We start from the raw sequence: 25,480 nt of genomic DNA, 5'->3' as shown, positions 1-25,480 counted from the left end.
TGCGCCCCCCCCCCGAATTCCTATAGCATTTGGTTTTATCACCTAATTCATTTTACATACATATTTACATATAGTATACACATATATTTATATATATCTCTATCTCTATAATATAGATCTATAAATATATAGATATTTGAGCATAATTCCTATTTCTAAGGCTAGATGTAAGGCCCTTGGAGGCAATGACCATGTCTTTATCTTTGTGTTTGCCATACCACCCACCTATCCACCCACCATCACATTTTGCCAAGCACAACTCCATCTACTAAACGATCGCATATTTATCAAGTGACTATTATGTGCCAGGTGCTGTTGCAGGTGCCAGTGGTGGACAAGACAGATACAATTTCTGACCTCATGAAGCTGACATTCTACTGAAGGGGGAAAGACAAGAAAATAAACAATAATAGGATGATATAGAGAATAACTGAGTAGCCACTTTAATGGGGGAAAGAGATCATAGATCCTCTCTAAGGAGATGACCCATTACTACTGGTATATATCAAGGAGCTAGATATGAAAAGGTTAACAGGTAGAATATCCCACACACAAGGAACAGCAGAAACAAGATTTGACTGGTGCCAGTGCAGCTGGTGCTCAGAGGATGGAGGAGGAGGTTGATAGGAGGTGGAAACAGAAGGGCAGGGGCCTGATTGGGCATGGTGTTGTGGTGGGGGACTGGGAGGGGGTAAGGAAAGAAAGAGAGAAGAGGAAGGAAAGAGAAAAAGCAAGGAGAGAGAGGGAAGAAAAGAAGGAACTAATAAAGGATGGAAAGAAATAGAAAAATAGTAGTTTTATTCTTTTAGTGTATTACTAATATAATTTTGGAATAGAACAATTTTTTTTTTTTAGTAGAAAAAGTCTTTGGGAAGGATTTAAAGGAGATACTTAGCAAATAAAATTCTTAGCAAGTAAAATTAAAATTCAAGAGCTAGATTAACTTCTGTGCCTACATTTTAAAATGTTAATCTCCTTTACTACTTTTCTTTCACTTTTCTAACATTTTACTTTACATTCAAATACTTTTCTTCCCACTTACCCCACTACCCAGTAAGCCATAACTGGTGGTCCTTTTTTCTGATCAGTCCAGTTTTCAGGTGAGCATTCAAACAACACACCATGTTCTTTCACAAGGTTAAAAGATGACACTGAATTTATTGAATCTGAATGGTTTCCACCATTTAGTGCTTTCTTTTTCTGTAAATTAATAGGTATTATTAATATTAGCTAGCATTATTAGTGTTACTTTAAAATGTTTTCACATATTGATTTGAATTGGCTGATCCTAATACTTAAGTGCCTGCAATGACATTCTTCTTACCTGCAGGAAAATTTCTATTCTTCCTTAATACTTAGTTTAAATATCATCTCCCTAAATGAGACTTCATGGATAAAGTGTCCCTTGACTCTTTCAGGAAACACTTTACCCACAGTCCTATATTGTTAGTATTTATATCATATTATAGCAGCAGTTTATAGGTCTGTCTTCCCCAGAAGATAGAGAATTATAAGCTTTTTTTTTTTTTTTTTCCAGGACAGAGACAATATACTATTCATCTTTGTATTTTTTAAAACCAGCAGTGCCTGGTACATAGTAGGTACTTAACAAATGTATTCTAAATGAATAGATGATTCTGTCATAAATTTAAAACATATATTTAAAGCAGTATTTTTTCTTCCTTTGATGTATAATCTCTAAATTTTCTAGTGATCAAAGCATTAGTAAAACAATGACTCATTTAAAATATAAAGACTTCATAAGGCTCAGGCCAAAACAGTGGAGTCATCCTTGATTCTTCTCTTTCTCTCATAACCCTTACCCAATAAATCAACAAATCATTTTGGTTCACCCTCCAAAATATAATCTGAAACCAGAAGCCATAATCATTTCTTGCTTTGAGAATTTCAAGAAACTCCTAACTGGTCCCTGCCTCCACCCTTGCTGCCCTACAGCCTGTTCTTCCCATAGTAGCCCAAGAGATCCTTTAAAAAAAAATTAAGGATCATGACCCTCCCCTGCTCAGGACTGTGCAAGAACTTTCCATCTTTCAGAACAAAGCCCAAAGTCCTTATCATAGTTTGTTAGGCCATGCATGCTCTAGCCCTGCTACCTTTGTGATCTCATCTCCTTCCACTCTCCTGCCTACTCAGGCCACTCCAGTGCTCTCCCAGACATTCCTACCTCTGTGGTTTTGCACTTGCTATTCCTGTCTTCTCGAAGCTCTATCTCCAGAGAGGCACAAGGCATGCTTCCTCACTTCATTCAGGTCTCTGTTCAAATATTACTTGACATGATCAGAGAGACCTTTTAAAATGGTAACTCCCACCTCTCATCCTTACCATGTTTTATTATTCCGCTTGACATGCATCCTTCCTGACATACTATTTACTAATTCATTTGTCTCCCCCATTAGAAAACAGACTTCATAAGGGAACAGACTTTGTCTGTTTTGTCCACCGTTGTATTCCCAACTCCTAGAATAGTATTTGGTGCTGAGTAGATACCTCAATATTTAAATAATATGGTGAAAACTAATTTATATTATTAAATATTACCAAATAAGTTAATGAAATATTCCCTTATAGAATCTATCAGTTATGTTAACTAGGGAAAAAGCAGCAAACGAACCAAAAGCACATAAGAATATGTAGTCAAATATAACATTTTTCCAAATAACAACTTCTGGGAACTTGAAATTCTACAAGACAGAATTTTACTGCTGAATGAGCTCTGACAGATGACATAATTCAGCTCACTCACTTTAGAGCTGAAGAAATAGGAAGAGTTGAGGCTCAGTCCAGTATTCTTTATTCCCAGCCCAATCTTCTTTTAAACCCAAGTTCTTCCCAAATTTGGCATCTTTAACACATGTATTGCTATATATATTATAACAATTTTTGGAGAGTATTTTGGTTATATGATGTCAGAAGTAAACCTCTGTACATTTATCCTTTTCAAGAAGTCAACATATATCTTTTCCTGCCATTAAAACAATCTAATTGATCTTGTAATTGTATATAGCATTACTACTTACCCAGCAGGTACAGTATTAAATAAAACTGCATCTGGAGTTGAAAAGCAAGCAAGCAAGCAAGCAACCAGCCAAGTGCTAAAGTGCTAAAAGTGCTAAAACATTTGAAATAGCATGTGTCTATAGCTGTATCTTAACCCATTATGTTCCAAAATACCTTATACTGTTGGCTGAATACTTAAAGAATTATCAGAGTTACTTTAGGAACCAATTGGTAGATATTATTGACTAAGCAATGGTTGAGTCATTAGAAATCAAACGTAGGGGGTTAATTTACACTGCAAACTACCCTATTCTACTTTTCTATAGAAAATACAGGTCCCCCATTTCCTGAAATAGTAATTCAAGACATCAAATTCAATATTATGAAACAAAGCTTTGAAGTATTGTGAGTATAATTCTTTTGGCACCCAAGTTAGATTGGGTGAACATAAAAAAAACCTAATTATACAAAGACATTGCTGGACATATTGATTAGAGAGTAGAGAGAATGCTTAGGGATATGGATATTAAGCTGACAGAAAACTATATTTACAGCAGTGCTCTACCTCTTCCATCAATGTCTGTTGGAAAACTGCACGAATGGAAAGACAACATTGATGGAAATTCTTTATTAGCTGAGGGTGAACAGAGCCACTTAGCTGTGCCACCTCTTCATGGGTAGGAGTAATGAAGATTCCTTGCACTGTTTCCAAGGCAACATAGTGGAAAAGCGTGTTTTCAGGACCAGATGTCAATCTTGAAAAGAAAAGAAAAAAAAAAAAGAGAGAAGAAAAAAGAAATATAAGTAAATTTAAAAATATTGCTTCATTTTGAATTTTGTAGACTTCTTATAATCTTTTATCTAGAATATAGTATAAGCAGTACAATTATGAATGGGGAACTGGGCCAAACATTTAATTCCCTCTTTGTCCTTAATTGAAGTACAGGCTAACGTGAAAGTTATTAATTCCCTTAATGGAGGCAAATACTACATGTTATACAAGGATAAATAAACACCAATTCATTTGCAAGTAACCTAATCATCCCTTTGCTAAACAACCAAAATTGGCTAAACTCTTCTTTTTCCACAGTTGGTAATGAATAACAGCTCATGTTTGGCCCAGATAACTACAAGCCATAAACAAGATATCACTCTAGCGTGGACCTCATATAAAAATAACTTCCAACAAACTAAACACATTTAAGTTAGTAGCATTAATGTGTTTCACCATCATAGTCAAACTGATGACTCTGAAGAAAAATAAAATTACTATTATCAACTGCAAAGTTGGATTAATATTTTATAATACCATGGCAATTACTGGTAGTATTCTACTACCTCTCATCATTACAATTTTCCTTTTCTCCTATGTTCTCTTACTATTTTCATTTTTCCTTTACTCCCTATCCTTTCCTCCTCTATTTAATTTCAAATGGGCCAGTAGAACCTTTAAATACTGTTAATTTCTACCAGTAGTAAGGAGAGCTAAAGAACAACAGTAACAGCAACAACAAGATAATAATAATAGTTACCATATACTGAATGCCCTCTATGTGCCAGGGAAGGTGCTTTAAAATACCTTAGTCTTCATTCTCATAATGACCTTGCAAGATATTATCTATTAATATCCTCATTTTAACCATGAGAAAATCAGTGTTCAGAAGATATGGATTAACTTGCTTGAGAGGTCACATAGCCGAGTGGCAGAGCCTAGCTGACTCTGAAGCTTGCTCTACAGTATCTTGCTTTTTTCTCTCTTCTGATTGGCAGCCTTTAAATATATGGACAAAAATCCCCCACCAGCATCTCATACACTGAAGCTGCACCATTCTAATCCTTCTATGATAAAGACTGTCTGTACTAAAAAATGTCTTCAGTTGTTTTTTTCTAGCCATAAGCACAAAGGTAAGGAAAAGGCATATTTTAGCTCTTAGCTTACATACTGCCTAAATCATCCATGCTGATTAAATTCCTGTTAAACTGTTAATTAGACAACACGATCCAAATAAACTTCTTATCACTGATTTATGGCCTTGTGTTCTCTTTTGAGACCAGGAATAGGGACGGAAGGAGATCATCTATGAATTCTTCTCTCACTTTTCCATAGGGTATCTGGCTCATTAATAACTGATAGCTGATATCTCTCTAGAAATAAAAACTTAAGATGAAAGGAATTATGGTTATTCAAAAAGGAAGATAATTTAAAACATATGTTTTAATCTGGAGGCCTTCAGATTCAAGAAAAGGTACAAAACAGAAATTATTCTTTACAAAAGACTATTAATAAGTTTCCTTATGAAGCGGTTTAGAATTACATATTTATTACTTTTTAAAATTTTCTCTCAAAAATGAACCACAACAAGCAAGTTTAGCTCTTGAAAACCATAAACTTACTCAGTGTGTATTAACTAAAAGTTAAAAAATCACTAAAAAAGAAATTGTTCAGTAGGCAAACAAAAGATTTGTACAAAAAAGCAGATAAAGTCAGATTTGTTCTTCAGTAAGGTTACCCTTGCGGTAGAGAATAGATTCAGGGTAGGCTGGGAGATGGGAGGCTGCAGCAATCAAGTCAGTTAAGAGAAAAATAGAACTTTGAACTAAGCCAGTATCAATAGGAGCTGAATGGATTCATGAAAGATTAAAATGCAGAATGGATAGGATTTGGTTACTGAATGAAATGTTTTGTGTGTATTATTTTTAATATATATTTTGACTTTACAAAAATATGTACATATAAATTAGGATATATTTATCCTGTTTTATATCATGCTTTCAAAATAAATTATGTAGTATGAAAACACCTTTCCATGTCAATAATGAGAATAAACATACATTTGTAGCATTTTTTAAAATAGGAGAGCCTACAATATATACCACATGTGAATTTATGCTTAAGCCACTGCACTTGAAAAGAGTTTCCTTTTACTAGAGATAAAGCCAAAATAACATACATACTTACAAACTCTAATATGGAGGTAATAAAATTTCAGAGCAGTAGTTTTTGTTAAGTGGAAGCCTAGGGTTTCGTGAAGGTACTTTAGGGTTCCATAAAGGTTTTGTTCTGATTTATTTGTTTAAAAACCATTTTTAACTAAAAATTAAACATTTGTATTTGGAGGCATTAAATACCAAATTTTAACACATTACATTTCCAATATTTTATGCAGACAAGTTACCTTATTTTTGCCTTGACTTCAGAAAAAAAGAATTTCCTCACAACTCTGTGACATATATATTTGAACTTGTAAAGTGTTTCAGTGATCAAGAAGGTGGTAGCTCTACAATTGTGTGTATGTGTGTGTGTGTGTGTGTGTGTGTGAATTCTATTTGTATGTGTCTAGTTGTTCAAATATTAATGAAAGTATGCAATTGAATTTATTATACAGTGGTTCCCACACATGACATCGTAATTAAATACCGGGCAAAGGTCAAGCAGACTTGCTTGTCACCACATAATAATTACATAAGAAGTGAATACATAGCATTTCATGGTGTAATAATTACAGACAATTTAAGCTGATAAACATTCTCTTCACACTCGGTTCCTTTTGCTTCAGAATTCTCTACTCAGTGTAAGTTTGAGGCTTCACCTGTTTCCTAAAGAGGGTGTTATAGGACCAGTTCCCTGGGACCAAAACTCTGAAAGGGAGATAGGCAGAGAGGAAGTTTATTAGGGAGGATTCTTAGGAAAAACAGCCGTGGGGGGTTGGTGTGACTGAAGCAGGCTCGGGTGGAGGGAGAAGCTGTACTGTGCTGCAGTTGCAACAGAGGTTCGGGGGATACCATTGGGAACTCTGAAGCTTCGATGGCCTTTCAGAATTATCTTGAATTTAGGCAACAGGCCAAGACTTTGTACTCACTTATCTAACAGTCATTAGAAGTGGGCTACTACCAGAGAAGAGTGTAATTTTAGATGAGTCAACAAACTTCCAGGGAGGACATAGCCAGGCAAGGGATGCAGGTGGCACTAGCTGTCATCACTCCCAAGTGCTGGGCTAAGGGGTAACTGGGCAGCACGACACTGAAATATTACTGTGTGTTTTTATCTCTCATAATACTAATATGGTCATTTTCCTAAATGTGTAATGAAATATTACAGAAATACCATAGATTGTACTGTTAATGTGTAAGATACAGCATAATTCCATTTGTTTAATAAAATCTCTATATGTTATGGGATTGTACTTTGTCATTGTAAAACTTCCCCAAAGACAGAGTTTAAGTGAAAAAGAATATTATAAGGAAATTTCTTACTTCATTGTGTTATATATTTCCAATTCTTTTTCTGGAAGGTCCTTTTTCAAATTTCCCAAATGAAATGGATTTGGAAGGGTTGACTTCTTTTTAGTGACCTATAAAATACAGTTAAGGTTTATATCTAAGAATGGAATCAAACAGCAGAAATAATTTAAAAATTAAAAATCCTTCTAAGAACTATATACTATTTTGCAATGCTTCTTTTAAATATTTTCAATGCTAACTTGGACTTCTTGGCTTATCCTTTGCTAACAGGCATCCCAGAGCCATGTCATGGAAGGGCATGATGGTGTTCCCCGAAATCCTCCTACCAGAGCCACTGCCAAGTTTGTATGTATGTATACTTGTCTCCCTCTCTAGACTCTGCACTCCTCAAAGTCAGGGGCTGTGTCTTATTCATCTCTGTACCTCCTTTGTGTAACATAGCCTTTGGCACTTAGTAGGTGTTTAAGCAACATTTGTTGAATGGTTGAATCTTAAAGGTTAACTCAGTTTCTCTTGGCAGTTGTTCATGGCTTTGTAATTCTTAAATCTATCCAAATCCTCTTTGACTATATTTCCTACCAATTTCACTGACTGGGGTAATAGGTATGGCACTGATGTGAGTACTTCCCAACTACATTCCACTTAAGGCTCCAAGAACACTCTATTGTTTGGAAGGAGGAGATTGAATCTGTGGTTATTTACACCATGCCACTTAGAATCTCATATTTTATTTATGCCCTTTCTCAGATTCTTCCTCTTTCATGCCTTGTCTGGCATCACCTCCCTTCACCCAAATGACAAGTTTCAAAATGTTTTGAAAGACAGCAACATCACTAGAGTAAGTACAAAGCCTCCCAGAACGATTATTTTGATAATCATTTGGATACTTCATGGTATTTTCGTGGAAAACAATCAAGAAAAATGATAAGTAATCTGAAAAATGAACATCCTCTTTGCTTTAGTTACATTTTGAATCTTTGAGTATGGACATCAGAACTTCACAGGTGCAGATAAAAAAAAAAAACCAACACCTCATCTATAAAAAATAGGATAAAACACACACACACACACACACACACACACGTTTAAGGTTCTGATTATCTTTTATGTTTCTGTAGAAGAGTTTATTGGATATTTACTCAGATCAGCCCCCTAAATGCCCCACAGCTAGGATGTTCTCTGATATCATTGTAAATAGAGAAAGAAGAGAGATAAACATGGTCGGTATGATTAAAGAGTTTCCCTATCTGTAAGTACTGTTAAACAGATATCCTGGACATGAAGGGGCTCCTGTCTTATTACTTGATATTTCATTCTTTTAGGTTCTAAATAATTGGTTTACCAACAGTGACTGAAACAACCACCATTTCAAATAAGGAATGATATGCCATTAAAAACATTTTCTTACAATTATAAAATAAGGACTGGAGAGACAGCTTAGCTCCCGGAATGTACACACGTGAATAAACACACACCTTAAGCAAGGCCCCACTTTCTTCTGAACCATCAGCACCCTGAGATTCTCTTTGCTTCTGTATTGCATCTGGTGTAGTATGGAGGGTAAGGCCAACACCTTCTCCACCTTCACAACCATTGTCAGATCCTCCACTGCTTCGGGAAGGACTGAGCTTACGTGTCTTTAAGGAATAGTCACCAAAAAGGGTTCTTCTGCATGTTGGGGAGGTTGCTACTTTAGTACTTTGTAGCCTACTGAGAATAGGTGAAGTGGTCAAAGTATCTGTTTTTTCACGTGATCCAGCAAGAAACCAGTCAGCACAAGACAAACAGGGGCTTGGAGGAGATGCTAGCCGTTCATCTATGCGAGAATCTACTCTTTCCAGCTGGTGAAGAGTTGTTTTGACCTGATCCACATATATACAGTCTGGTCCAGGATTCCCAATAGCTTTGGATGCACAGCCTCCAGCTTCTAACAGTACACATAACAAATAATGTCTCTATAAGAAAAAAATTATTAATATAGGTTTAGCTTCTATTAAAAGATTTATATATAATATACATGTATAAATTTAGGAATACTAAAGACATGTGGGCATATGGCATAATTATGTGATAATTATTAAAAATTCCTCCCACCCTTTTCCTTCTTGGTTACTATTAATGCTTCTTAATCCCAGTTGAAAACAATCTCACATTACTTTATCTTGATACACCATCAACCACGTCTCTTGGCGCATGGAATTCCCTAAGATAGCTATCAAAAGCCTTAATTATTGGAAGTCCTTCCATTTACAATTACATACTTATTTTGATCCTGATTCTATATTCTTTTCATGTCTCCCTCTATTTTCCAAAACAAGCCAAAAGATAAAACCACTATAGAAAAGAGAACAAAAGATCTTAAGAACTTGCTAGAATCTTTTCCTAGATTTTATTAATATTCCTCCATGAGTATTAAGTGAATGCAAAAAAAAAAAAAGGAGTAAAGGGGCATATAATATGTTCTTGAATACTTATATTAGACATACTCATACTTTTAAATGAGCATATTTGTTTGTGTATTTATTTAGATAGTCAATAGATGCCAAAAAAAGAAAAAGAAAGAAAAATCCCAAGAAACCAAGGTAAACTTACCAAGCCAACCATTAACAAAAAATGTCTCCCTTCAGGTTCCTGAAAGACTTCAGTGTTTGAGTCCGCAGAAGGTTGGAGGTGAGACTGAGGAAACACTTCTCTCCATATTATCAACTGACCAATTCGTTGTTTTGCTGCTAAAGGCAGCAAGCAATAGTGGCGACAGTATATAGCAATATCAATAAGATCATCCTTCGGCAAATGGCTGCATATCAAGTAACCCTTGAATTTAACCACAAAGAGCAAAAGTCAACTAGTGCTACAAAGCAGTAATCCCATAATATATTTCTAAGAGTTTTATAAACACTTCTTCAGTTGGCTTAAAATATTCTAGTTTCAAATGAAGATGTAGCAAAAATAAGTGTTTTTTCCTTAAGTCAAACTAGGGATCAAATGATAATTTCAGGGTCAAAACAGATAGACTTAGGCACAAAGCAAGACCACTTTTGTGTAGAATTGGTTGAGAATTTGGCAAAATTAGAAAAGAAGTGAATTCTGAGGATGGAAAATGGAGAAGCAGGGGTCAAGGTAGGGAGAGATTGACTTTTCACTGTGTACCATCCTGTACTGTTTGATTCTTTGTTAGATGTGTTTTAAATGATGTTTAAGGATCTTATTTTTTTTTTTTTTTTTTTTTTAATTTTTTTTTTTTTTTTTTTTTTTTTTTGTTGTTGAGACAGAGTCTCACTTTGTTGCCCAGGCTAGAGTGAGTGCCGTGGCGTCAGCTTAGCTCACAGCAACCTCAGACTCCTCGGCTTAAGCGATCCTACTGCCTCAGCCTCCCGAGTAGCTGGGACTACAGGCATGCGCCACTATGCCCGGCTAATTTTTTCTATATAGATTTTTAGTTGTCCATATAATGTCTTTCCATTTTTAGTAGAGACGGGGTCTCGCTCAGGCTGGTCTCGAACTCCTGACCTTGAGCAATCCACCCGCCTCGGCCTCCCAGAGTGCTAGGATTACAGGCGTGAGCCACCGCGCCCGGCCAAGGATCTTATTTTTAAAAATAAAAATAACTTAAATTCTTTTGATGTTTAATTTGCTTTACATGGAAGTCAACTAAATGTTAAAAGATTTACTTAAAAGATGCATGGTTACATCTGAAGATAGGATAAAAAAACATACTATTGCAAAACGAAGTCAAGGAAGTATTGCTCTTGTCTCTTACGCACTTGGTTCTTTGAGTATTCTTTCTCCTTTGCACATTTAAAGATACTGTAGAATGCAATAAGACTATAAATATTTACTATATTTATAAAAATGGAGATACAAGTCTTGTTTTAAGATCTTAATCTTATGGTACCTACATTGAAAGGAAAAGAGATAAATGTATTTTTCATGTTTGTAAAAGTTTGAGAAAATTTACTTTAGGTCTGTTTACATAGCAGTTGGACATCTGTAAAGATTTCAAGCTTCAACTTACCTTGTAAAATAGAGAAGACCCCAAAATTGCATACAGCCGCCTCATGTCATAGTAATCCTCAGACTGGGGGAAAAATTCAGGGTAGATTTATATATTTGGTTTTTTTGTAATACAAAATCCCACTTAAGCTATTATAGTTAAAATGGAAATGAAATTCTTTAGTAACTAAACTTTTCATAGTGCCTTCTTTAGAAATCAATATAGCAGAGTATTAGGGTGAAATATAACATGCTTATATATTTATTTGAGAACAACCTTATTTTTGATTCTTGTAAGTCACTGTTGATTAGAGACATCTAAGAATAGAACATAAAATTTGTTACTCCATGAGGGATTTCTGAAAATAAGTCTTTTGAGACAAAAAACTTCTACTATACACCATTGAAAATATCCAATACTATCATATACTCTTTTTGAAAGCACAAGTTGGTACAGCCTATTTGCAGGCAACTGAGTGGTATGTAAAAAAATCTAAATACACATACCCTCCCTTTGAGTAATTCCACTTCTAGAAATCTGTGGAAATGCTCAAACAATCAATAGAATTAAGACTTTTTAGAATGATTTGTAACACACAAAAATTAGAGATAATGTGAAGTTCAACAATGGAAGAATGGTCAACTAAAGTAGATATGTTACACCACAGACTCTCACACAGATGTTTAAAAATAAGATTGATCTATATGAACAGGCATAAGTTTCTGTTCTGAGGCTTGCATTCTCAGCAAAGAATGAAAGCTGCAGAACAAAATATACGCTATGATCTAATTTTTATTTAAAATGCCCCCCTCCAATTACACACATGTGTGTTGGTTTGTGTATGGGAATGTAACTGTAAAAGCAGTTACACCTAGGGATGGAAGTGGGTGAGAGGGATGAGGGAGTACATTTTGCTTTTAATATTTAATTATGCTTGCATCTTTACTCAATAGGCATGTATTACTATTATTATTTTTTAAAAAAAGAAACCTAAAGAAAACTAAAAACTGGAAATAACCTAAATATCCTTCAATTGGGGAATGGATGAACAAATTGTGATACATCCATACAATGGAATACTACTCAGCAATATGAAGGACTGAACTGCTGATACAACATGAATGAATCTCAAATCCATTATGCTAAGTCAGACAAAAAATCATCTACTTTATGATGCACTTTATATGACATCCTAGAAAAGGTAATATCATGAGGACAGAAAACAGATCAGTGATTGCCAGGTATTGAGGGTACAAAGAAGGGTTGACTATAAAGGGGCACAGAAGAATTTACTTAATCTAAATTATACCTTAACAGTAATTTTAAAAAACTACACAAAAGAATACAAAGTTAGGCTATAAGATTAAATTTTAAATCTGATTTCACAAAAAGTTTAGAATAGGTCTTTATTTTCATTTTTTTAAGATAAAATTCACTGTGAACTGTGAGTTTTGACAAATGCATACAGCTGTGCAAAATCAGGATGTAGAACAGTTCCATTAACACTTCCCCTCCCCCAGTTTTTTTCTATCCCATTACCTAGATATACTACAATTTGTCGATTCACCTGTTGATGGACATTTGAGTTACTTCTAGTTTTTGGCTATTACAGATAAAGCTGCTTTGTATACAGGTCTTTGTAATACATATGCTTTCATTTCTTTTAGGTAAACAGATGGCTATAGAATGGTTGAACCATATGGTATGTATGTTTAGGTTATTTATTTTTTATTTTTTTTTATTTTTTGTTTGTTTGTTGTTTAGGTTATTAAGAAACTGCCAAATTATTTTCCAAAGTAGTTGTATCATTTTACATTCTCAATTTATCAATTTTTTTTCTTTCATGGATTGTATTTTTGATGTTGGATCTAAGGAATCCCAATAGATCCTTTTCTAAACACAGAAAATATTGTTAGCTCTACTGCTCATTAAAATAATGTTCTATAAAGGCAGGAATTAGATTTTTAATTGAACCTATTGGATGTAAGTTCCAAAAACCAGATATTTTAATACCTTATATCCAAACTCTCCTACTGATTTAGTATCCATCTACACATTCTCCATCAGTGAAAAAATTATGACCTATGAAGAATTCACCATGCTTAAATTTCCATTATTCTTACAAACAAAACCTCCTTCCATTTGTTCAGGATCTTAGTTAAGACTCATCTACCTCTTCAAGCTGGCATTCTCTTTCCACTTTCACCAGCAAACTTCTTGACAATGACCCAACCCTTCTGTCTTCTACTTCTTCACTTCCCGTTTACTTTTTAAAAGAAATTTTATCACTGAAAATTCTAGCATACACAAAAAAAGAATAGTACAATTAGCTTCTATGTACCCATCATCACCCATTTAACTATGACCATCTTGTTTCATCTGTGTCCCTCTCTCCTTCCTCCTGTCCCTGCTGAACTATTTCAGAACCAATCCCAGATATTGTATCATTTCATCTGTAAACACTTCAGAATGTATCTCTAAAACAGCTGAAATCTTTTTAAAAAAACATAATACCATTACCACATCTAAAGAGTTATTCTCATCTAATATCCAATCATTAGCATTTACATCTTCTTGATTGTCTCATAGATGCTTTTTAAAAGTTTGTTTAAATAGGATCTAAGAAAGGCCATACATTACACTTGGTTGATCTGTTAAGTCTCTTGTAACTTAGAGGTTCTCTCACAACTTCTCTCCCTTCTCCCCCTGCACCACCCCACTGCCCTTTTCTAATTTATTTGTTGAAGAAACTGTCCTGTAGTGTTGCCCAGTCTGGATTTTGCTGATTGCAACCCCTCTCCCCCAAATGGGGTTATTTAACATGCCCCTTTTTTGATGGTATTTTGTATAAATTGGTAGTTAGATATTGAGGCCTCATCAAGCATATTTCATAGGTGGTTTGTGTGCTTCCATCAGGAACCACAAACCTGGCTGTCTTTCTTTTTGTGATATTAACAGTTACTGATGACCACTGCCAAGATCCATCAATTCACCGAGGGACTACAAAATGGTAATAGTCCAATTCTGTCAGTCTTTTTTGATACATCAGGTAGACTACTTCCATAAAGAGAACCCCCCCATCTCTATTTGGTAACCTTGACATATGGTTCAGACAAGAAAGGCAGGATAAATGTTTGATTCTTCCTCACTTACCAGTTTTTACAAAAATGAGTTGGTTCCCTAGCATTCTCCAAAACTGACCAGTTTTTTTTTTTTTCCTTAGCATCATTATAAACTCATGGACTTAAACTTATCTGATGTGTTTCACTTTGTTATAGTTACTATCCTTATAGATGCTCAAGAGAGAGCCTTTTCAAGTTGTCTTCTGACAATGTGAGCCCTACTATAACTCTAGTAATTTTTTAAGCTTTCTATATTTCTGATATGACAAGATGTTCTGAGACTTATCTTGTACATTTTCAGTCCCAAATCTGGAATGAGCCATTTCTTGAGGAGCCCTGGTTCCTTTGGTGAGAAATGTTATTTATACACAATAGCCTGGGTGTTAGTGGTGCTTATCACTGCTGAGATAGTCACTATTTATAGGCCTTTTCATGGGCCAGAGCTAGGAAATATAATTTTTTAAAAGATTGAAAACTATACTGATATTTCCAATTTAAATTCAGACCTACAGGGGTTCTTATTTAATCAATATTACATCTATAGGTCCTTTTCTTCAAAAAGCCCAATTCTTAATGATACCATTGTAATTATCATTTTTTAATACCATAATATACATTGTGCAACAAATATTTCAACTAAGCAGAAAAGAGAAGCAAGGTAGATTTTTTCAGTGTCAAAACAGAGGCCTAATGTTGCATATTTCAAGATTATTATATGTCCACTTGGTAAATATTTAGTATAATGACAGATACACAAAATAAGAATTCAACATTGAGCCTTTCCTAAAATTCACTCCTTCTCTTACCAGTTCTGCAAAATCTGCAGCCTCCAAGTCACTTAATGTCGTGTCTAATTCCATCTATGTAAAACAAACAAACAAAAAAAAAGTAACATAACCTTTTGACTCATTAGTTGTTAGTAATTTTAGTAATGGACATATAAAAAGTGCTTAATGACTACTTGAAAAATTGAGTAAGTATCTTTCTCCTCTGTGTTAAGAAATGTCTCAAAATAGAACACTGTTTTCAAGGTTTGTAACTACAAAAAATTTATTTATTTAACATATGGGTATATTTCAACTAAATTTCAATTAATGCAAAATGGTTTTCACCTTTTATTCAATGTAAAACAATTTACGAAGTTAAAAAATTGCTTTCCAGTTTTAAGTTAAAGATTAACTTAATCCATTAAATTAACGCCTTAGAATTTTTAGAGGAAAATTAAAATCAATCTTAACATAGTCAACCTACTTTGAGTTATTCTTGTTTTTCCATTTTCTGTATATTTCTCAACAGCTGGAGGTTTGGAAATTATCAACATTCTTCCCTGTCTCTCTCCTAGATACAATGTTTTATACAAAAGGGTTGTCAATCTTTATTCCTAGATTAAAACATGAAGGCAAGTGTTCCTCTGGAATCTGGCACAGTTAAACTACCCCGCAGAGTTATTAAAAAAAATCTCTTACTTAGGATTTGGCTTTTGGTTCTAGGGAAATTGCCTGAACTCTTTCATGTATTACCTTTGTTCTGTCCTGAAGCATTCAAAATTTAAAAACAGAATAAATTTACCCTGTAACTTAATCTGTAATGCATACATATAAATTGAAAACTATGGGCAACTGAAGTTTATAGCATACAAACTATTTGTGAATAAGAATCCTCTTTTTTTTATTTTAAAGGCCAAGGCACTCTCTGCAGGACTGTTTCACACACAAACTGTGTCTTACTGAGATGACAAAAGCTTTTGAAACATTATTCGTGCCTTTCAATGCTTTTCACACAGCATGACTTATTAATCATTTGTGATCTATATTTTTGTGCATCTAGCAAATATTTCATGTTCCATTTTTTGTGGTTATAGTGTCTTGTGAAAAACTATAAGATAAAAAATTACCAATGTGATTTTTGATCTCAGAAACTGTTTAATGTGTTGCTATTCCTGCTAACTAAACTCTACTGGCTAATGTACAAGATTACTATAACTGTTTCTTCATATTCCTTAAGAGAAACTGTAGAATATCTTTTCTGTTATTATTCCAGTGTGCCCTAGGAAAATATAACTGAAAGAGAAGAACATCAGCAAAATAAGGAAATTCTCAAACACCCGGGAAATAGAACTGAAGTGAGACCTCATCATATACTAAACTCAGAACAAACACATTTTTTCCAAGTTAAAAATAATTATTTCCACTTAAAATTTGCTAGACACAAGTTACCTCACACACATATGTCTTTAACTAGATTTCTTAAGGCATTAAATTCCTTAATATTTTTCATCAGAAGATAATATAGTCAATAAATCCTACTATTTTTAATACAGTAAGAACTCTCAAAGAGAAAAAGAAAGTATATTTAAGTTCTTTGAGTTTGCAGGCAAAACAAAAACTCTGGGGTCTTTTGGTTTTCAGTTCTACACATAAAAATCTTGAAGTCACTACTCTGCCCTACCAAATAAAAAGGTGAACTGACTGAAAAAATCAATAACTCAATCAAACAGACAGAAGAGCAGATGGATACAAGAACTCATGGCTTACCAGAAAAGAAACTCCTGAGCAGAAAGGGGACAGGAAAACCTGAGCTGTCCTTGATGAACTGCTGGAGGCTTTATGTGGACCAGTCTGAGAGCTAAAATCCAAAAAGACCCCGTCTTCAGGGGCCCCAACACTTTTGTGAGTTTTACCACCAGGAGCTCAACCAAATTGTCACAGTAAAATATTGGAGAAAAATCTCCTCATTCTTCTGGCAGGGGGAAGGAAAACAGAACTATTTTGAAATATGTCAGAGCACTCTGCTTTTCTCAACAAGGCCTGTCCCTCAGCAGAAATTCATATAACTATAACTTAATCTGCTGGGGTACTAGCAGAGCATAACTACCTGGGGGAAGGGAAATACCCAACTCTAATAACAGCCTTCTGTGTGGAAGAAGAAAAACACTTTCATCTTCCACCTGAGAGAAGGGAAATACCTTTAAAAAATAGGCAAAAGACCTGAACAGACCCTTCTCAAAAGAAGACATACAAATGGCCAATAGGTATATGAAAAACTGCTCAACATCACTAATCATCGGGGAAATGCAAATCAAAACCACAATGAGATATTGCTTCATCCCTTTTAAGATAATGGCTAATATCAAAACAACAAAAGATAAGTTTTGGAAACGATGTGTAGAAAAGGGAACTCACACACTGTTGGTGGAAATGTAAATTAGTACAACCACTATGGAAAACAGTATGGAAGTTCCTCAAATATTAAAAATGGAACTACTATATGATCTAGTAACCCCACTCCTAGATATATATCCAAAGGACCTAAAATCAGTATGTCGAAAAGAATTTGCACTCTCATGTTTATTGCAGCACTATTCACAAAGCCAAAATATGAAATCAATGGAAGTGTATATCAACAGATGAATGGATAAAGAAAACATAGTGTATACACACAATGAAATACTATTGAACAATAAAAAAAGAATGAAATCCTGTTATTTGTGACAGGATTTCTGTCATGAAACTGGGAGAACAATACGTTAAATGAAATAAGTCAGGTACATAAAGTCAAATACTATATGAACTCACTCACATAAGGAACCTAAAAAAGCAGATCTCAAAGAATGAGAGAGTTAGAATGGTAGTTACCAAATTTTTGGGGTGGTTAGGGGAGAGAGTGGATGGGGAGATGCTGATTAAACGATATATAATCACAATTAGATAAGAAGAGAAAAAATGAAAAAAAAATTGTCCAGAATAGAAACATAGAAACAAAAATGAGACAAGTGATTGCCTGGGGCTGAGGTTGGGCAGGAGAAGACAGGGAGAGGGAAGAGAAATGGGGAATGACTACTAACGGTTGTGGAATTTCTTTTTTTTTTTTGAGACAGAGTCTCACTCTGTTGCCCGGGCTAGAGTGAGTGCCGTGGCGTCAGCCTAGCTCACAGCAACCTCAAACTCCTGGGCTTAAGCGATCCTACTGCCTCAGCCTCCCGAGTAGCTGGGACTACAGGCATGCGCCACCATGCCCGGCTAATTTTTTGTATATATATATTTTAGTTGTCCATATAATTTCTTTCTATTTTTAGTAGAGACAGGGTCTCACTCTTGCTCAGGCTGGTCTCGAACTCCTGACCTCGAGTGATCCACCCGCCTCGGCCTCCCAGAGTGCTAGGATTACAGGCGTGAGCCACCGCGCCTGGCCGAATTTCTTTACTGGATGATGAAAATGTTCTAAAAGTGATTGTGATGATGGATTTACAGCTCTGTGAACATACTAAAAATCATTGGATTGTACATTTTAAATGGGTGAATTGTATGATATGTGACTTATATCTCAATAAAACTGTTAAAAAAAGAACTTGCCTAAGCTCACATAACTCGTAACTGTTCAAGCTAGAATTTAAAAATACACTGTCTGAGTATAACATTGAATGCATATATTAGAAAAGAGAGATCTAAAATCAATAATCTAAGTTTCTGTCTTAGGAAGCTAGAAAAGAAGAGCAAATCAAATACAAACTAAGCAGAATAAAATAAACAATAAAAATTACAGCTGAAATCAATGACATTGAAAGCAGAAAAGCCATAGAGAAATCAATAAAATCAAAAGTGGTTCTTTGAAAAGATCAATAAAATTGATAAGCCGGGCTAATAAAAAAAGAGGCCATAAATTATTAATATCAGAAATGGAAGAGAGACATCACTACAGATTTCATGGACATTAAAAGGATAAGAAAATAGTCTATGGCCATACTACCCTGAACGTGCCTGATCGCGTCTTATCTCAGAAGCTAAGCAGAGTTGGGCCTGGTTAGTACTTGGATGGGAGAAAAGCATACTATGAGCAACTCTCTGATCACAAGTTGATAACCTAGATAGAATGAATCAATTCCTTGAAAGACACAATATGCCAAAACTCATACAAGAAGAAACAATCTAAATAGGCTTATATTTATTAAATGAATCAAAAATCAACTTATAAAATGAGAACACTCCAGCTCCAGAAAAAACCAGGCCCAGGTAAGCTTATTGGTGAATTCTCCCTAACATTCAAGGAAGAAATCATACTAATTTTCTAGAACCTCTTTCAGAAGATAGAAGCAGATGGGATACTTACTAACTCATTCCATGAGGCCAGCATTACCCCAATACCAAAACCAGACAAAGACATTACAAGAAAGAAAAGAAAAAAAAAAAAAAACAAAAACAAAAAAAAACACCAAAAAAACTACAGAACAATATCTCTCATGGACATAGATGCCAAAACCCTCAACAAAATATTAGCAAATGGAATCCAACAATGTATAAAAAGAATTATACAATACAACCAAGTGGAATTTATCCCAGGTATGCAATGTTGATTTGACATTCAAAAACCAATTAGAGTAATCCATCACATCAACAGGCTAAGAAACAAAAATCACATGATCATATCAATAGATGCAGAAAAAGTATCTGACAAAATCCAACACCCATTCATGATAAAAACTCTCAGCATACTAAGAATAGAGGAGAACTTCCTCATTTTAATAAAGAATAGCTACAAAAAACCTACTGCTAACATCATATTTTATGGTGAGAAACTAGATACTTCCTCAGTAAGATCAGCAACAAGGTCAGGATGTACCCAGTCACCACTCCTTTTCAACATCATACTGGAAGTCCTACCTAATGGAATAGGATAAGAAAATGAAATAAAAGGCACACAGGAAGGAAAAAAAAAAACCGTCTTTGTTTACATGATTATTTATACAGAAAATCTGAAAGAACTGACCAAAAAATATCTCCTGGAACTAATAAGTGATTACAGCAAGGTTGAAAGATACAAGGTTAATATGCAAAAGTCAATTGCTTTCCTTTATAACAGTAGTGAACAAGTGGAATTTGAAATTAAACACACAATACCATTTATATTAGCACCCCCCCAAAATAAAACACTTAGGAATCTAACAAAGTATGTACAAGATCTGTATGAGGAAAACTATAATACTCTGATAAACAAAATGAAAGGAGAACTAAATAAATGGAGAGATAGATATTCCATGTTCATGGGTAGACTCAACATTGTCAAGATGTCAGTTCTTCCAAACGTGGTCTGTAGATTTAATGCAACCCCAATCAAAATCCTAGCAAGTTATTCTAAAGTTTATATGGAGAGGCAAAAGACCCAGAATAGCCAACACAATGTTGAATGAGAAGAACAAAGTTTGAGGACTGACACTACCTTACTTCAAGACTTATTATAAAGCTAGTAATCAAGACAGTGTGGTATTGGCTAAAGAACAAACATATAGATCAATGGAACAGAATAGATAGCTCACAAATAGACTCACATAAATACAGTCAAATGATTTTTTTTTTGTAGAGACATGGTCTCATTCTGTTGCGTAGAAATGAGCTAGTAACCCATGGAAAGACAAGATATGGAGGAACTTAAAACGCATATTACTATGAGAAAAAAAGCCCATCTGAAAAGGCTACATACTGTATGATTACAACTATATAACATTTTGGAAAAGGCAAAATTACGGAGATAGTGAAAGGATCAGTTGTTGCCAGGGTTAAGAGGAATGGGAGGGATGAAATAGAGGGATAGGCAAAGCACAGAAGATGTTTAGCTCAGTAAAGCTACTCTGTATGATATTATAATGATAGATACAAGTCATTATACATTTGTCCAAACCCAAAGAATATACGCCACCAAGAATGAACCCATATATATATATAAACTATGGACTCCTGGTGATTATGATGTGTCAGTGTAGGTTCATCAATTGTAATAATTATACTACTCTGGTGGGGGATGTTGACAACAGGGGAAGCTATTCATGTGTGGTATGTAGGGGTAGGGGGTATGTGGGAAATGTATACCTTTCTCTCAGTTTTGCTGTGAACCTAAAACTGCTCTAAAAAATGAAGTCTTTAAAAAGAAAAGCTTCAAATGTTATTATATTATTCGACTTTTACTTTAATCAAATAGACCTTTAGACCACTTTATCACAAGGTCTCTATCTCTCTCTCTAAATGTATTGCTTTTAATTCTCCTAACTGCAAAATAGAGAAAACATCTACACAATATCCCCATTGTTTCCTCTATTAATCTTGCCTGCTCAACTTGACTGTGAATGTCTAGAGGCTTTTCTGGATTCTGCAAAGCACAGCACAAACCTGAGCAGCTAGCACAATGAAGACTGACTCATCTCCACACATTAGCGTTAGACTTAACAAGAATAAAGGTAACCAAAGCATTGGTGAGATAAGCGACAGCTATGATTTGAGGTCATAAATTAAAAATATTTATACCAGAATTCACACAGTAAACTTGAATTAGGTTTTTATTACAACATAGCCTGGGTTTCTTAATGGGCAGAAGTGACTATGGCATAGTACCTCATTTAATACTAATACAGATCTTGTAACTAAATATATTACATGGTGATCTACATTGATGAAAATGTCTGAAATAATCTTGTCAGTCCTTTAATAGTAAAGTTATTCTGGGTATACAGATAAGACTAAAGTCAAATTGATAATACTTAACCATTATGAAGTCTTACCCTCGGTAAGCTATCTATATGACAAGCCAAAAGCTAATCACATATGTCCACGTAAAAAGATTTTGCTGCACTAGTGGACTTTCTGTTTTAATTGAGAATACTGCTTGTGAGTCGATCATTTCAACCACTTTCTTTTTTGAGACAGAGTCTCACTCTGTTGCCCCAGCTAGAGTGCCGTGGCGTCAGCCTAGCTCACAGCAACCTCAAACTCCTGGGTTCAAGCAATCCTCCTGCCTCAGCCTCCGGAGTAGCTGGGACTACAGGCACATGCCACCATGCCCGACTAATTTTTTATATCTATATATTTTTAGTTGTCCAGCTAATTGCTTTCTATTTTTTTAGTAGAGACAAGGTCTCGCTCTTGCTCAGGCTGGTCTTGAACTCCTGAGCTCAAACGATCCTCCCGCCTCGGCCTCCCAGAGTGCTAGATTACAGGTGTGAGCCACCGTGCCCGGCCTTCATCCACTTTTAATTTATATAGAAACATAATTCTAACTTGAAAACCTTGCATTATAAAATCCAAGTCACAAAATTCCAAAGTAAGACACACCATGTAATTATGATTTCTGAAAAGTATTACAAGTTTGGACAAAGATTAAATTTAAAGTAAGATGAGAGAGCTAATTTCTATTTATTAAGAATAATTTGTCTTTCTAAGTTTACTGCACTGTACCTTCTACTTCATCAAGCAATTGTCTCTTTAATTCTTACCCATAATCCACCAAAATAACAAAAAAGCCTGAGAAAAAAGAAGATAACAGATTATAATAAGGGAACTGGTTCTGATTCTTATTTATAACACCTAAGATTACCTTGATTTCTGGTGGAAGTGTGAGCCACCGAACTCCAGGGAGATTGTCTAAAAGTACTGCACTGGAAACACCATATTGTTGAGCACTGGGACTGGTGTTGGAACATAGTATAGCAGGCTGAAGTGCTCTTTGAAAGAACAAGTTAAAAAAATGATCCAAACGAGGAACATTCTCAACCTGGCAAAAGGCACTGAAGAAATAAGAGCTGTAAGTTAGAACAACATAAGGAAATGGTGGTCACTTTTTGTGTGTTCCTAAGGGGACTGGATCTTTCCCAACTACATACGCTCTCTTCCTCACTCCGCCCCTTTAATAAGAATAACTGCTATAATGTTACTGATGGTGTGTGTTAAGAAATTCACCCTGTCCATATTTTTTACCCTAAAACCTACCCTCAAATTTATTGAGTAGATGGTGCTAAGGAAGAACCACAGGGCTAACATGAGGGGCATATCTACAACAGAACCCTGTTTGTAAGAAAATGTAAATTGATTTTACCTCTGACTATCTTTCACCCATTTACAACTCCCAATATCTTTCAGGCAACATGGGATAAAAAAGAGATTTTGAATATTGTAATAGAATAGGTCTGGCTTTGAATCTTATCACTGTTCTTACTAGGTAGCTATTACGGCAAATTACTTAACCTCTGTCTGAAATTGGGTTTCCAACTCTGTAAAAATGGGGTTAACACAATTTAACTCACTTGCCAAATACCTAGTACATATTAAACATAATTTCTTAGTATGTTTACTACTTATTACTACTTATATAATAGGCATAAGTATATAATAGGCATAAGTTATTCTTCTCCTTTTTTACTACTGAAGGCACAACATTGAAGAACTCAAATTAAAAAAAAGAGAAAAAACTAAATATTTGGTTTTAGCCATGTAAAGGTAATACAGCACTGACTGCAACCATTCATTGGAATAGCTTACTGCATTACACAATAACTGGTACATATGCTATTAGAATGTCAGAATAATATTCACTGATTCATACAACAAAGATTTGAGTGCCTACTGTGCTCCAGGCATTGTTCTCACTGCTGGAGTTACAGCAGTAAAAATGCCAAGACAAAAGACAATGAACTCCCATGGAGTTCATGTTCTAGTGGAGAAGGACAAATGAACAAACAGTAAAAACATGAGTTCATACAAAGGACCATACAGAGAATAGGATGATGTGAATGGGTGGTGTGAGCGGTTGACTATTTTAGATTAAATGATTGGAAAAGAGTCTCTGAGAAAGGGCCTCGAGCTGATATCTCAATGTCAAGAAGATCCAGCAAGAGGAAAAAAAGTACAAAAGCCCAGGTACGGGGAAAAGCTTTGCCAGTGTGCCTGCAGCACAGTGCAGAGGAATAGGTGTGGATTGTGATCTGAGGTCAGAAAGGTAGGTAGGAGCTAGATAATAATGCAGAAAGATCACTCTAACTGCTGAATGAAAATTATTAATAGTTAAAGTGGCAAGAATGGAGGTAACGAAACCAGTTAGGAGGCCACTGTGGTGTGAGAAAGGGCAGTGGCTGGACAGTGCAATAGTGAAGATGGAGAGAAATGGATGGATTGGAGATATGTTTTAGAGACAGAATGATTAAGACTTGCTGATGGATTGTTTAGGAATGGTGAAAGACACTGTTATATCTTTAATTTGCTCACAACAATAAACTTTTAATATATTATCAGTTTTCTGTGGCTCATAGGGAACTAACCAACTCACAACTTTAAAAAGATAATTCTTTGGACTTTTTGGTCTTTTCATAATTTTTTACAATGGGCCCTTAATCTCTTTCATAATCAGAAAAAAACTATGTCATAAAAATTACTGTAAAATATCTATTAATAACATCTTATATCCACATTGTTTCTTGGTTTTAAGAACTCAATGGATCTTCACATTTATTATCTTAGTTTGCTCTTCAAATTTTCACTTGAACCAGAAGAAACTAGGTAAATTTGCTGCCATCTTGAAGATACTTCCAAAATAATAGAAGCTAAATTTCAAGATGAAATTCAGAGAAATTGAGTACCTCTGCTCTAACCTACTCCACTGGAATGTGCAAAGCAACTCCAATTGATTATTATCAGGTATGAAATTCATGTCAGAAATTTAATCTTTGATAATCTCTGGTTTTATGGAAACAGAAAGCTTCAGTTAGGGCAAAATACAGCAAAGTTTGCTTTCAAGTATAAATTTAAGGAGGTAGTTTATAACCACATCCTTACTCTTCATTAGTTAAAAGTTTTCTAATCAGCAAAAGGTAAAGGCACTGTTTATGGATGCCCAGCCTTTTGTAGCTCGCTCATTGGAAAATGCTGGTAATTTTAATTGGATTTGAGAGGGATGTGCCTACTCAGAGGTCCCCTAGAGAAGAACACTGCAAGCAGATAATTTTCCCAGATGACATAATCACACAAAATTCCTTTATGAGGCATTGAGAACAATGACAACAAAGATCCACTGTAGATACACAGAGAACTGATATCACTGTGGTTTGGTAAAATGTATAAACTGTCTTTGGATTTTTATATTAATGTATTCTTAAGGCTTTGAAAGCAAAGATATCATTTTAGCCCTCAGAAGTACTAGAACATACAAAAATTCCACTTACAAAAATCTATTTTCCAGCCATAATTTTGTGTGCTCAAAGGTTGAGCTTTAGATAAAGAAAGATCCATTACATTATACTGTAAGCTTAAAAAAGTGAGAAAACTATGCATAATATGAACCCACGTGTATA

The 25,480-nt window shown here is 34.9% G+C and overlaps 1 protein-coding gene across 1 annotated transcript in view; it reads right to left on the bottom strand.

Annotated features, from left to right (window-relative positions):
• Positions 1–25,480, bottom strand: part of INTU (inturned planar cell polarity protein) — a 56,054-nt gene that overhangs the window by 1,402 nt on the left and 29,172 nt on the right. Inside the window, exons 8-15 of the mRNA XM_069493429.1 lie at positions 22,735–22,924; positions 15,183–15,236; positions 11,276–11,338; positions 9,853–10,074; positions 8,736–9,215; positions 7,273–7,370; positions 3,584–3,773; positions 1,043–1,200 (exon numbers count right to left, since the gene is read on the bottom strand). Coding sequence (XP_069349530.1) covers positions 1,043–1,200; positions 3,584–3,773; positions 7,273–7,370; positions 8,736–9,215; positions 9,853–10,074; positions 11,276–11,338; positions 15,183–15,236; positions 22,735–22,924 — 1,455 coding nt within the window. The remainder of the gene's footprint in view (positions 1–1,042; positions 1,201–3,583; positions 3,774–7,272; positions 7,371–8,735; positions 9,216–9,852; positions 10,075–11,275; positions 11,339–15,182; positions 15,237–22,734; positions 22,925–25,480) is intronic.

The sequence above is a fragment of the Eulemur rufifrons genome, chromosome 18 (assembly GCF_041146395.1).
Source record: "Eulemur rufifrons isolate Redbay chromosome 18, OSU_ERuf_1, whole genome shotgun sequence".
Lineage (NCBI taxonomy): Eukaryota > Metazoa > Chordata > Mammalia > Primates > Lemuridae > Eulemur > Eulemur rufifrons.
The sequence above is the reverse complement of the archived record's forward strand: the minus strand, read 5'-3'. Positions and strand labels throughout refer to the sequence as shown.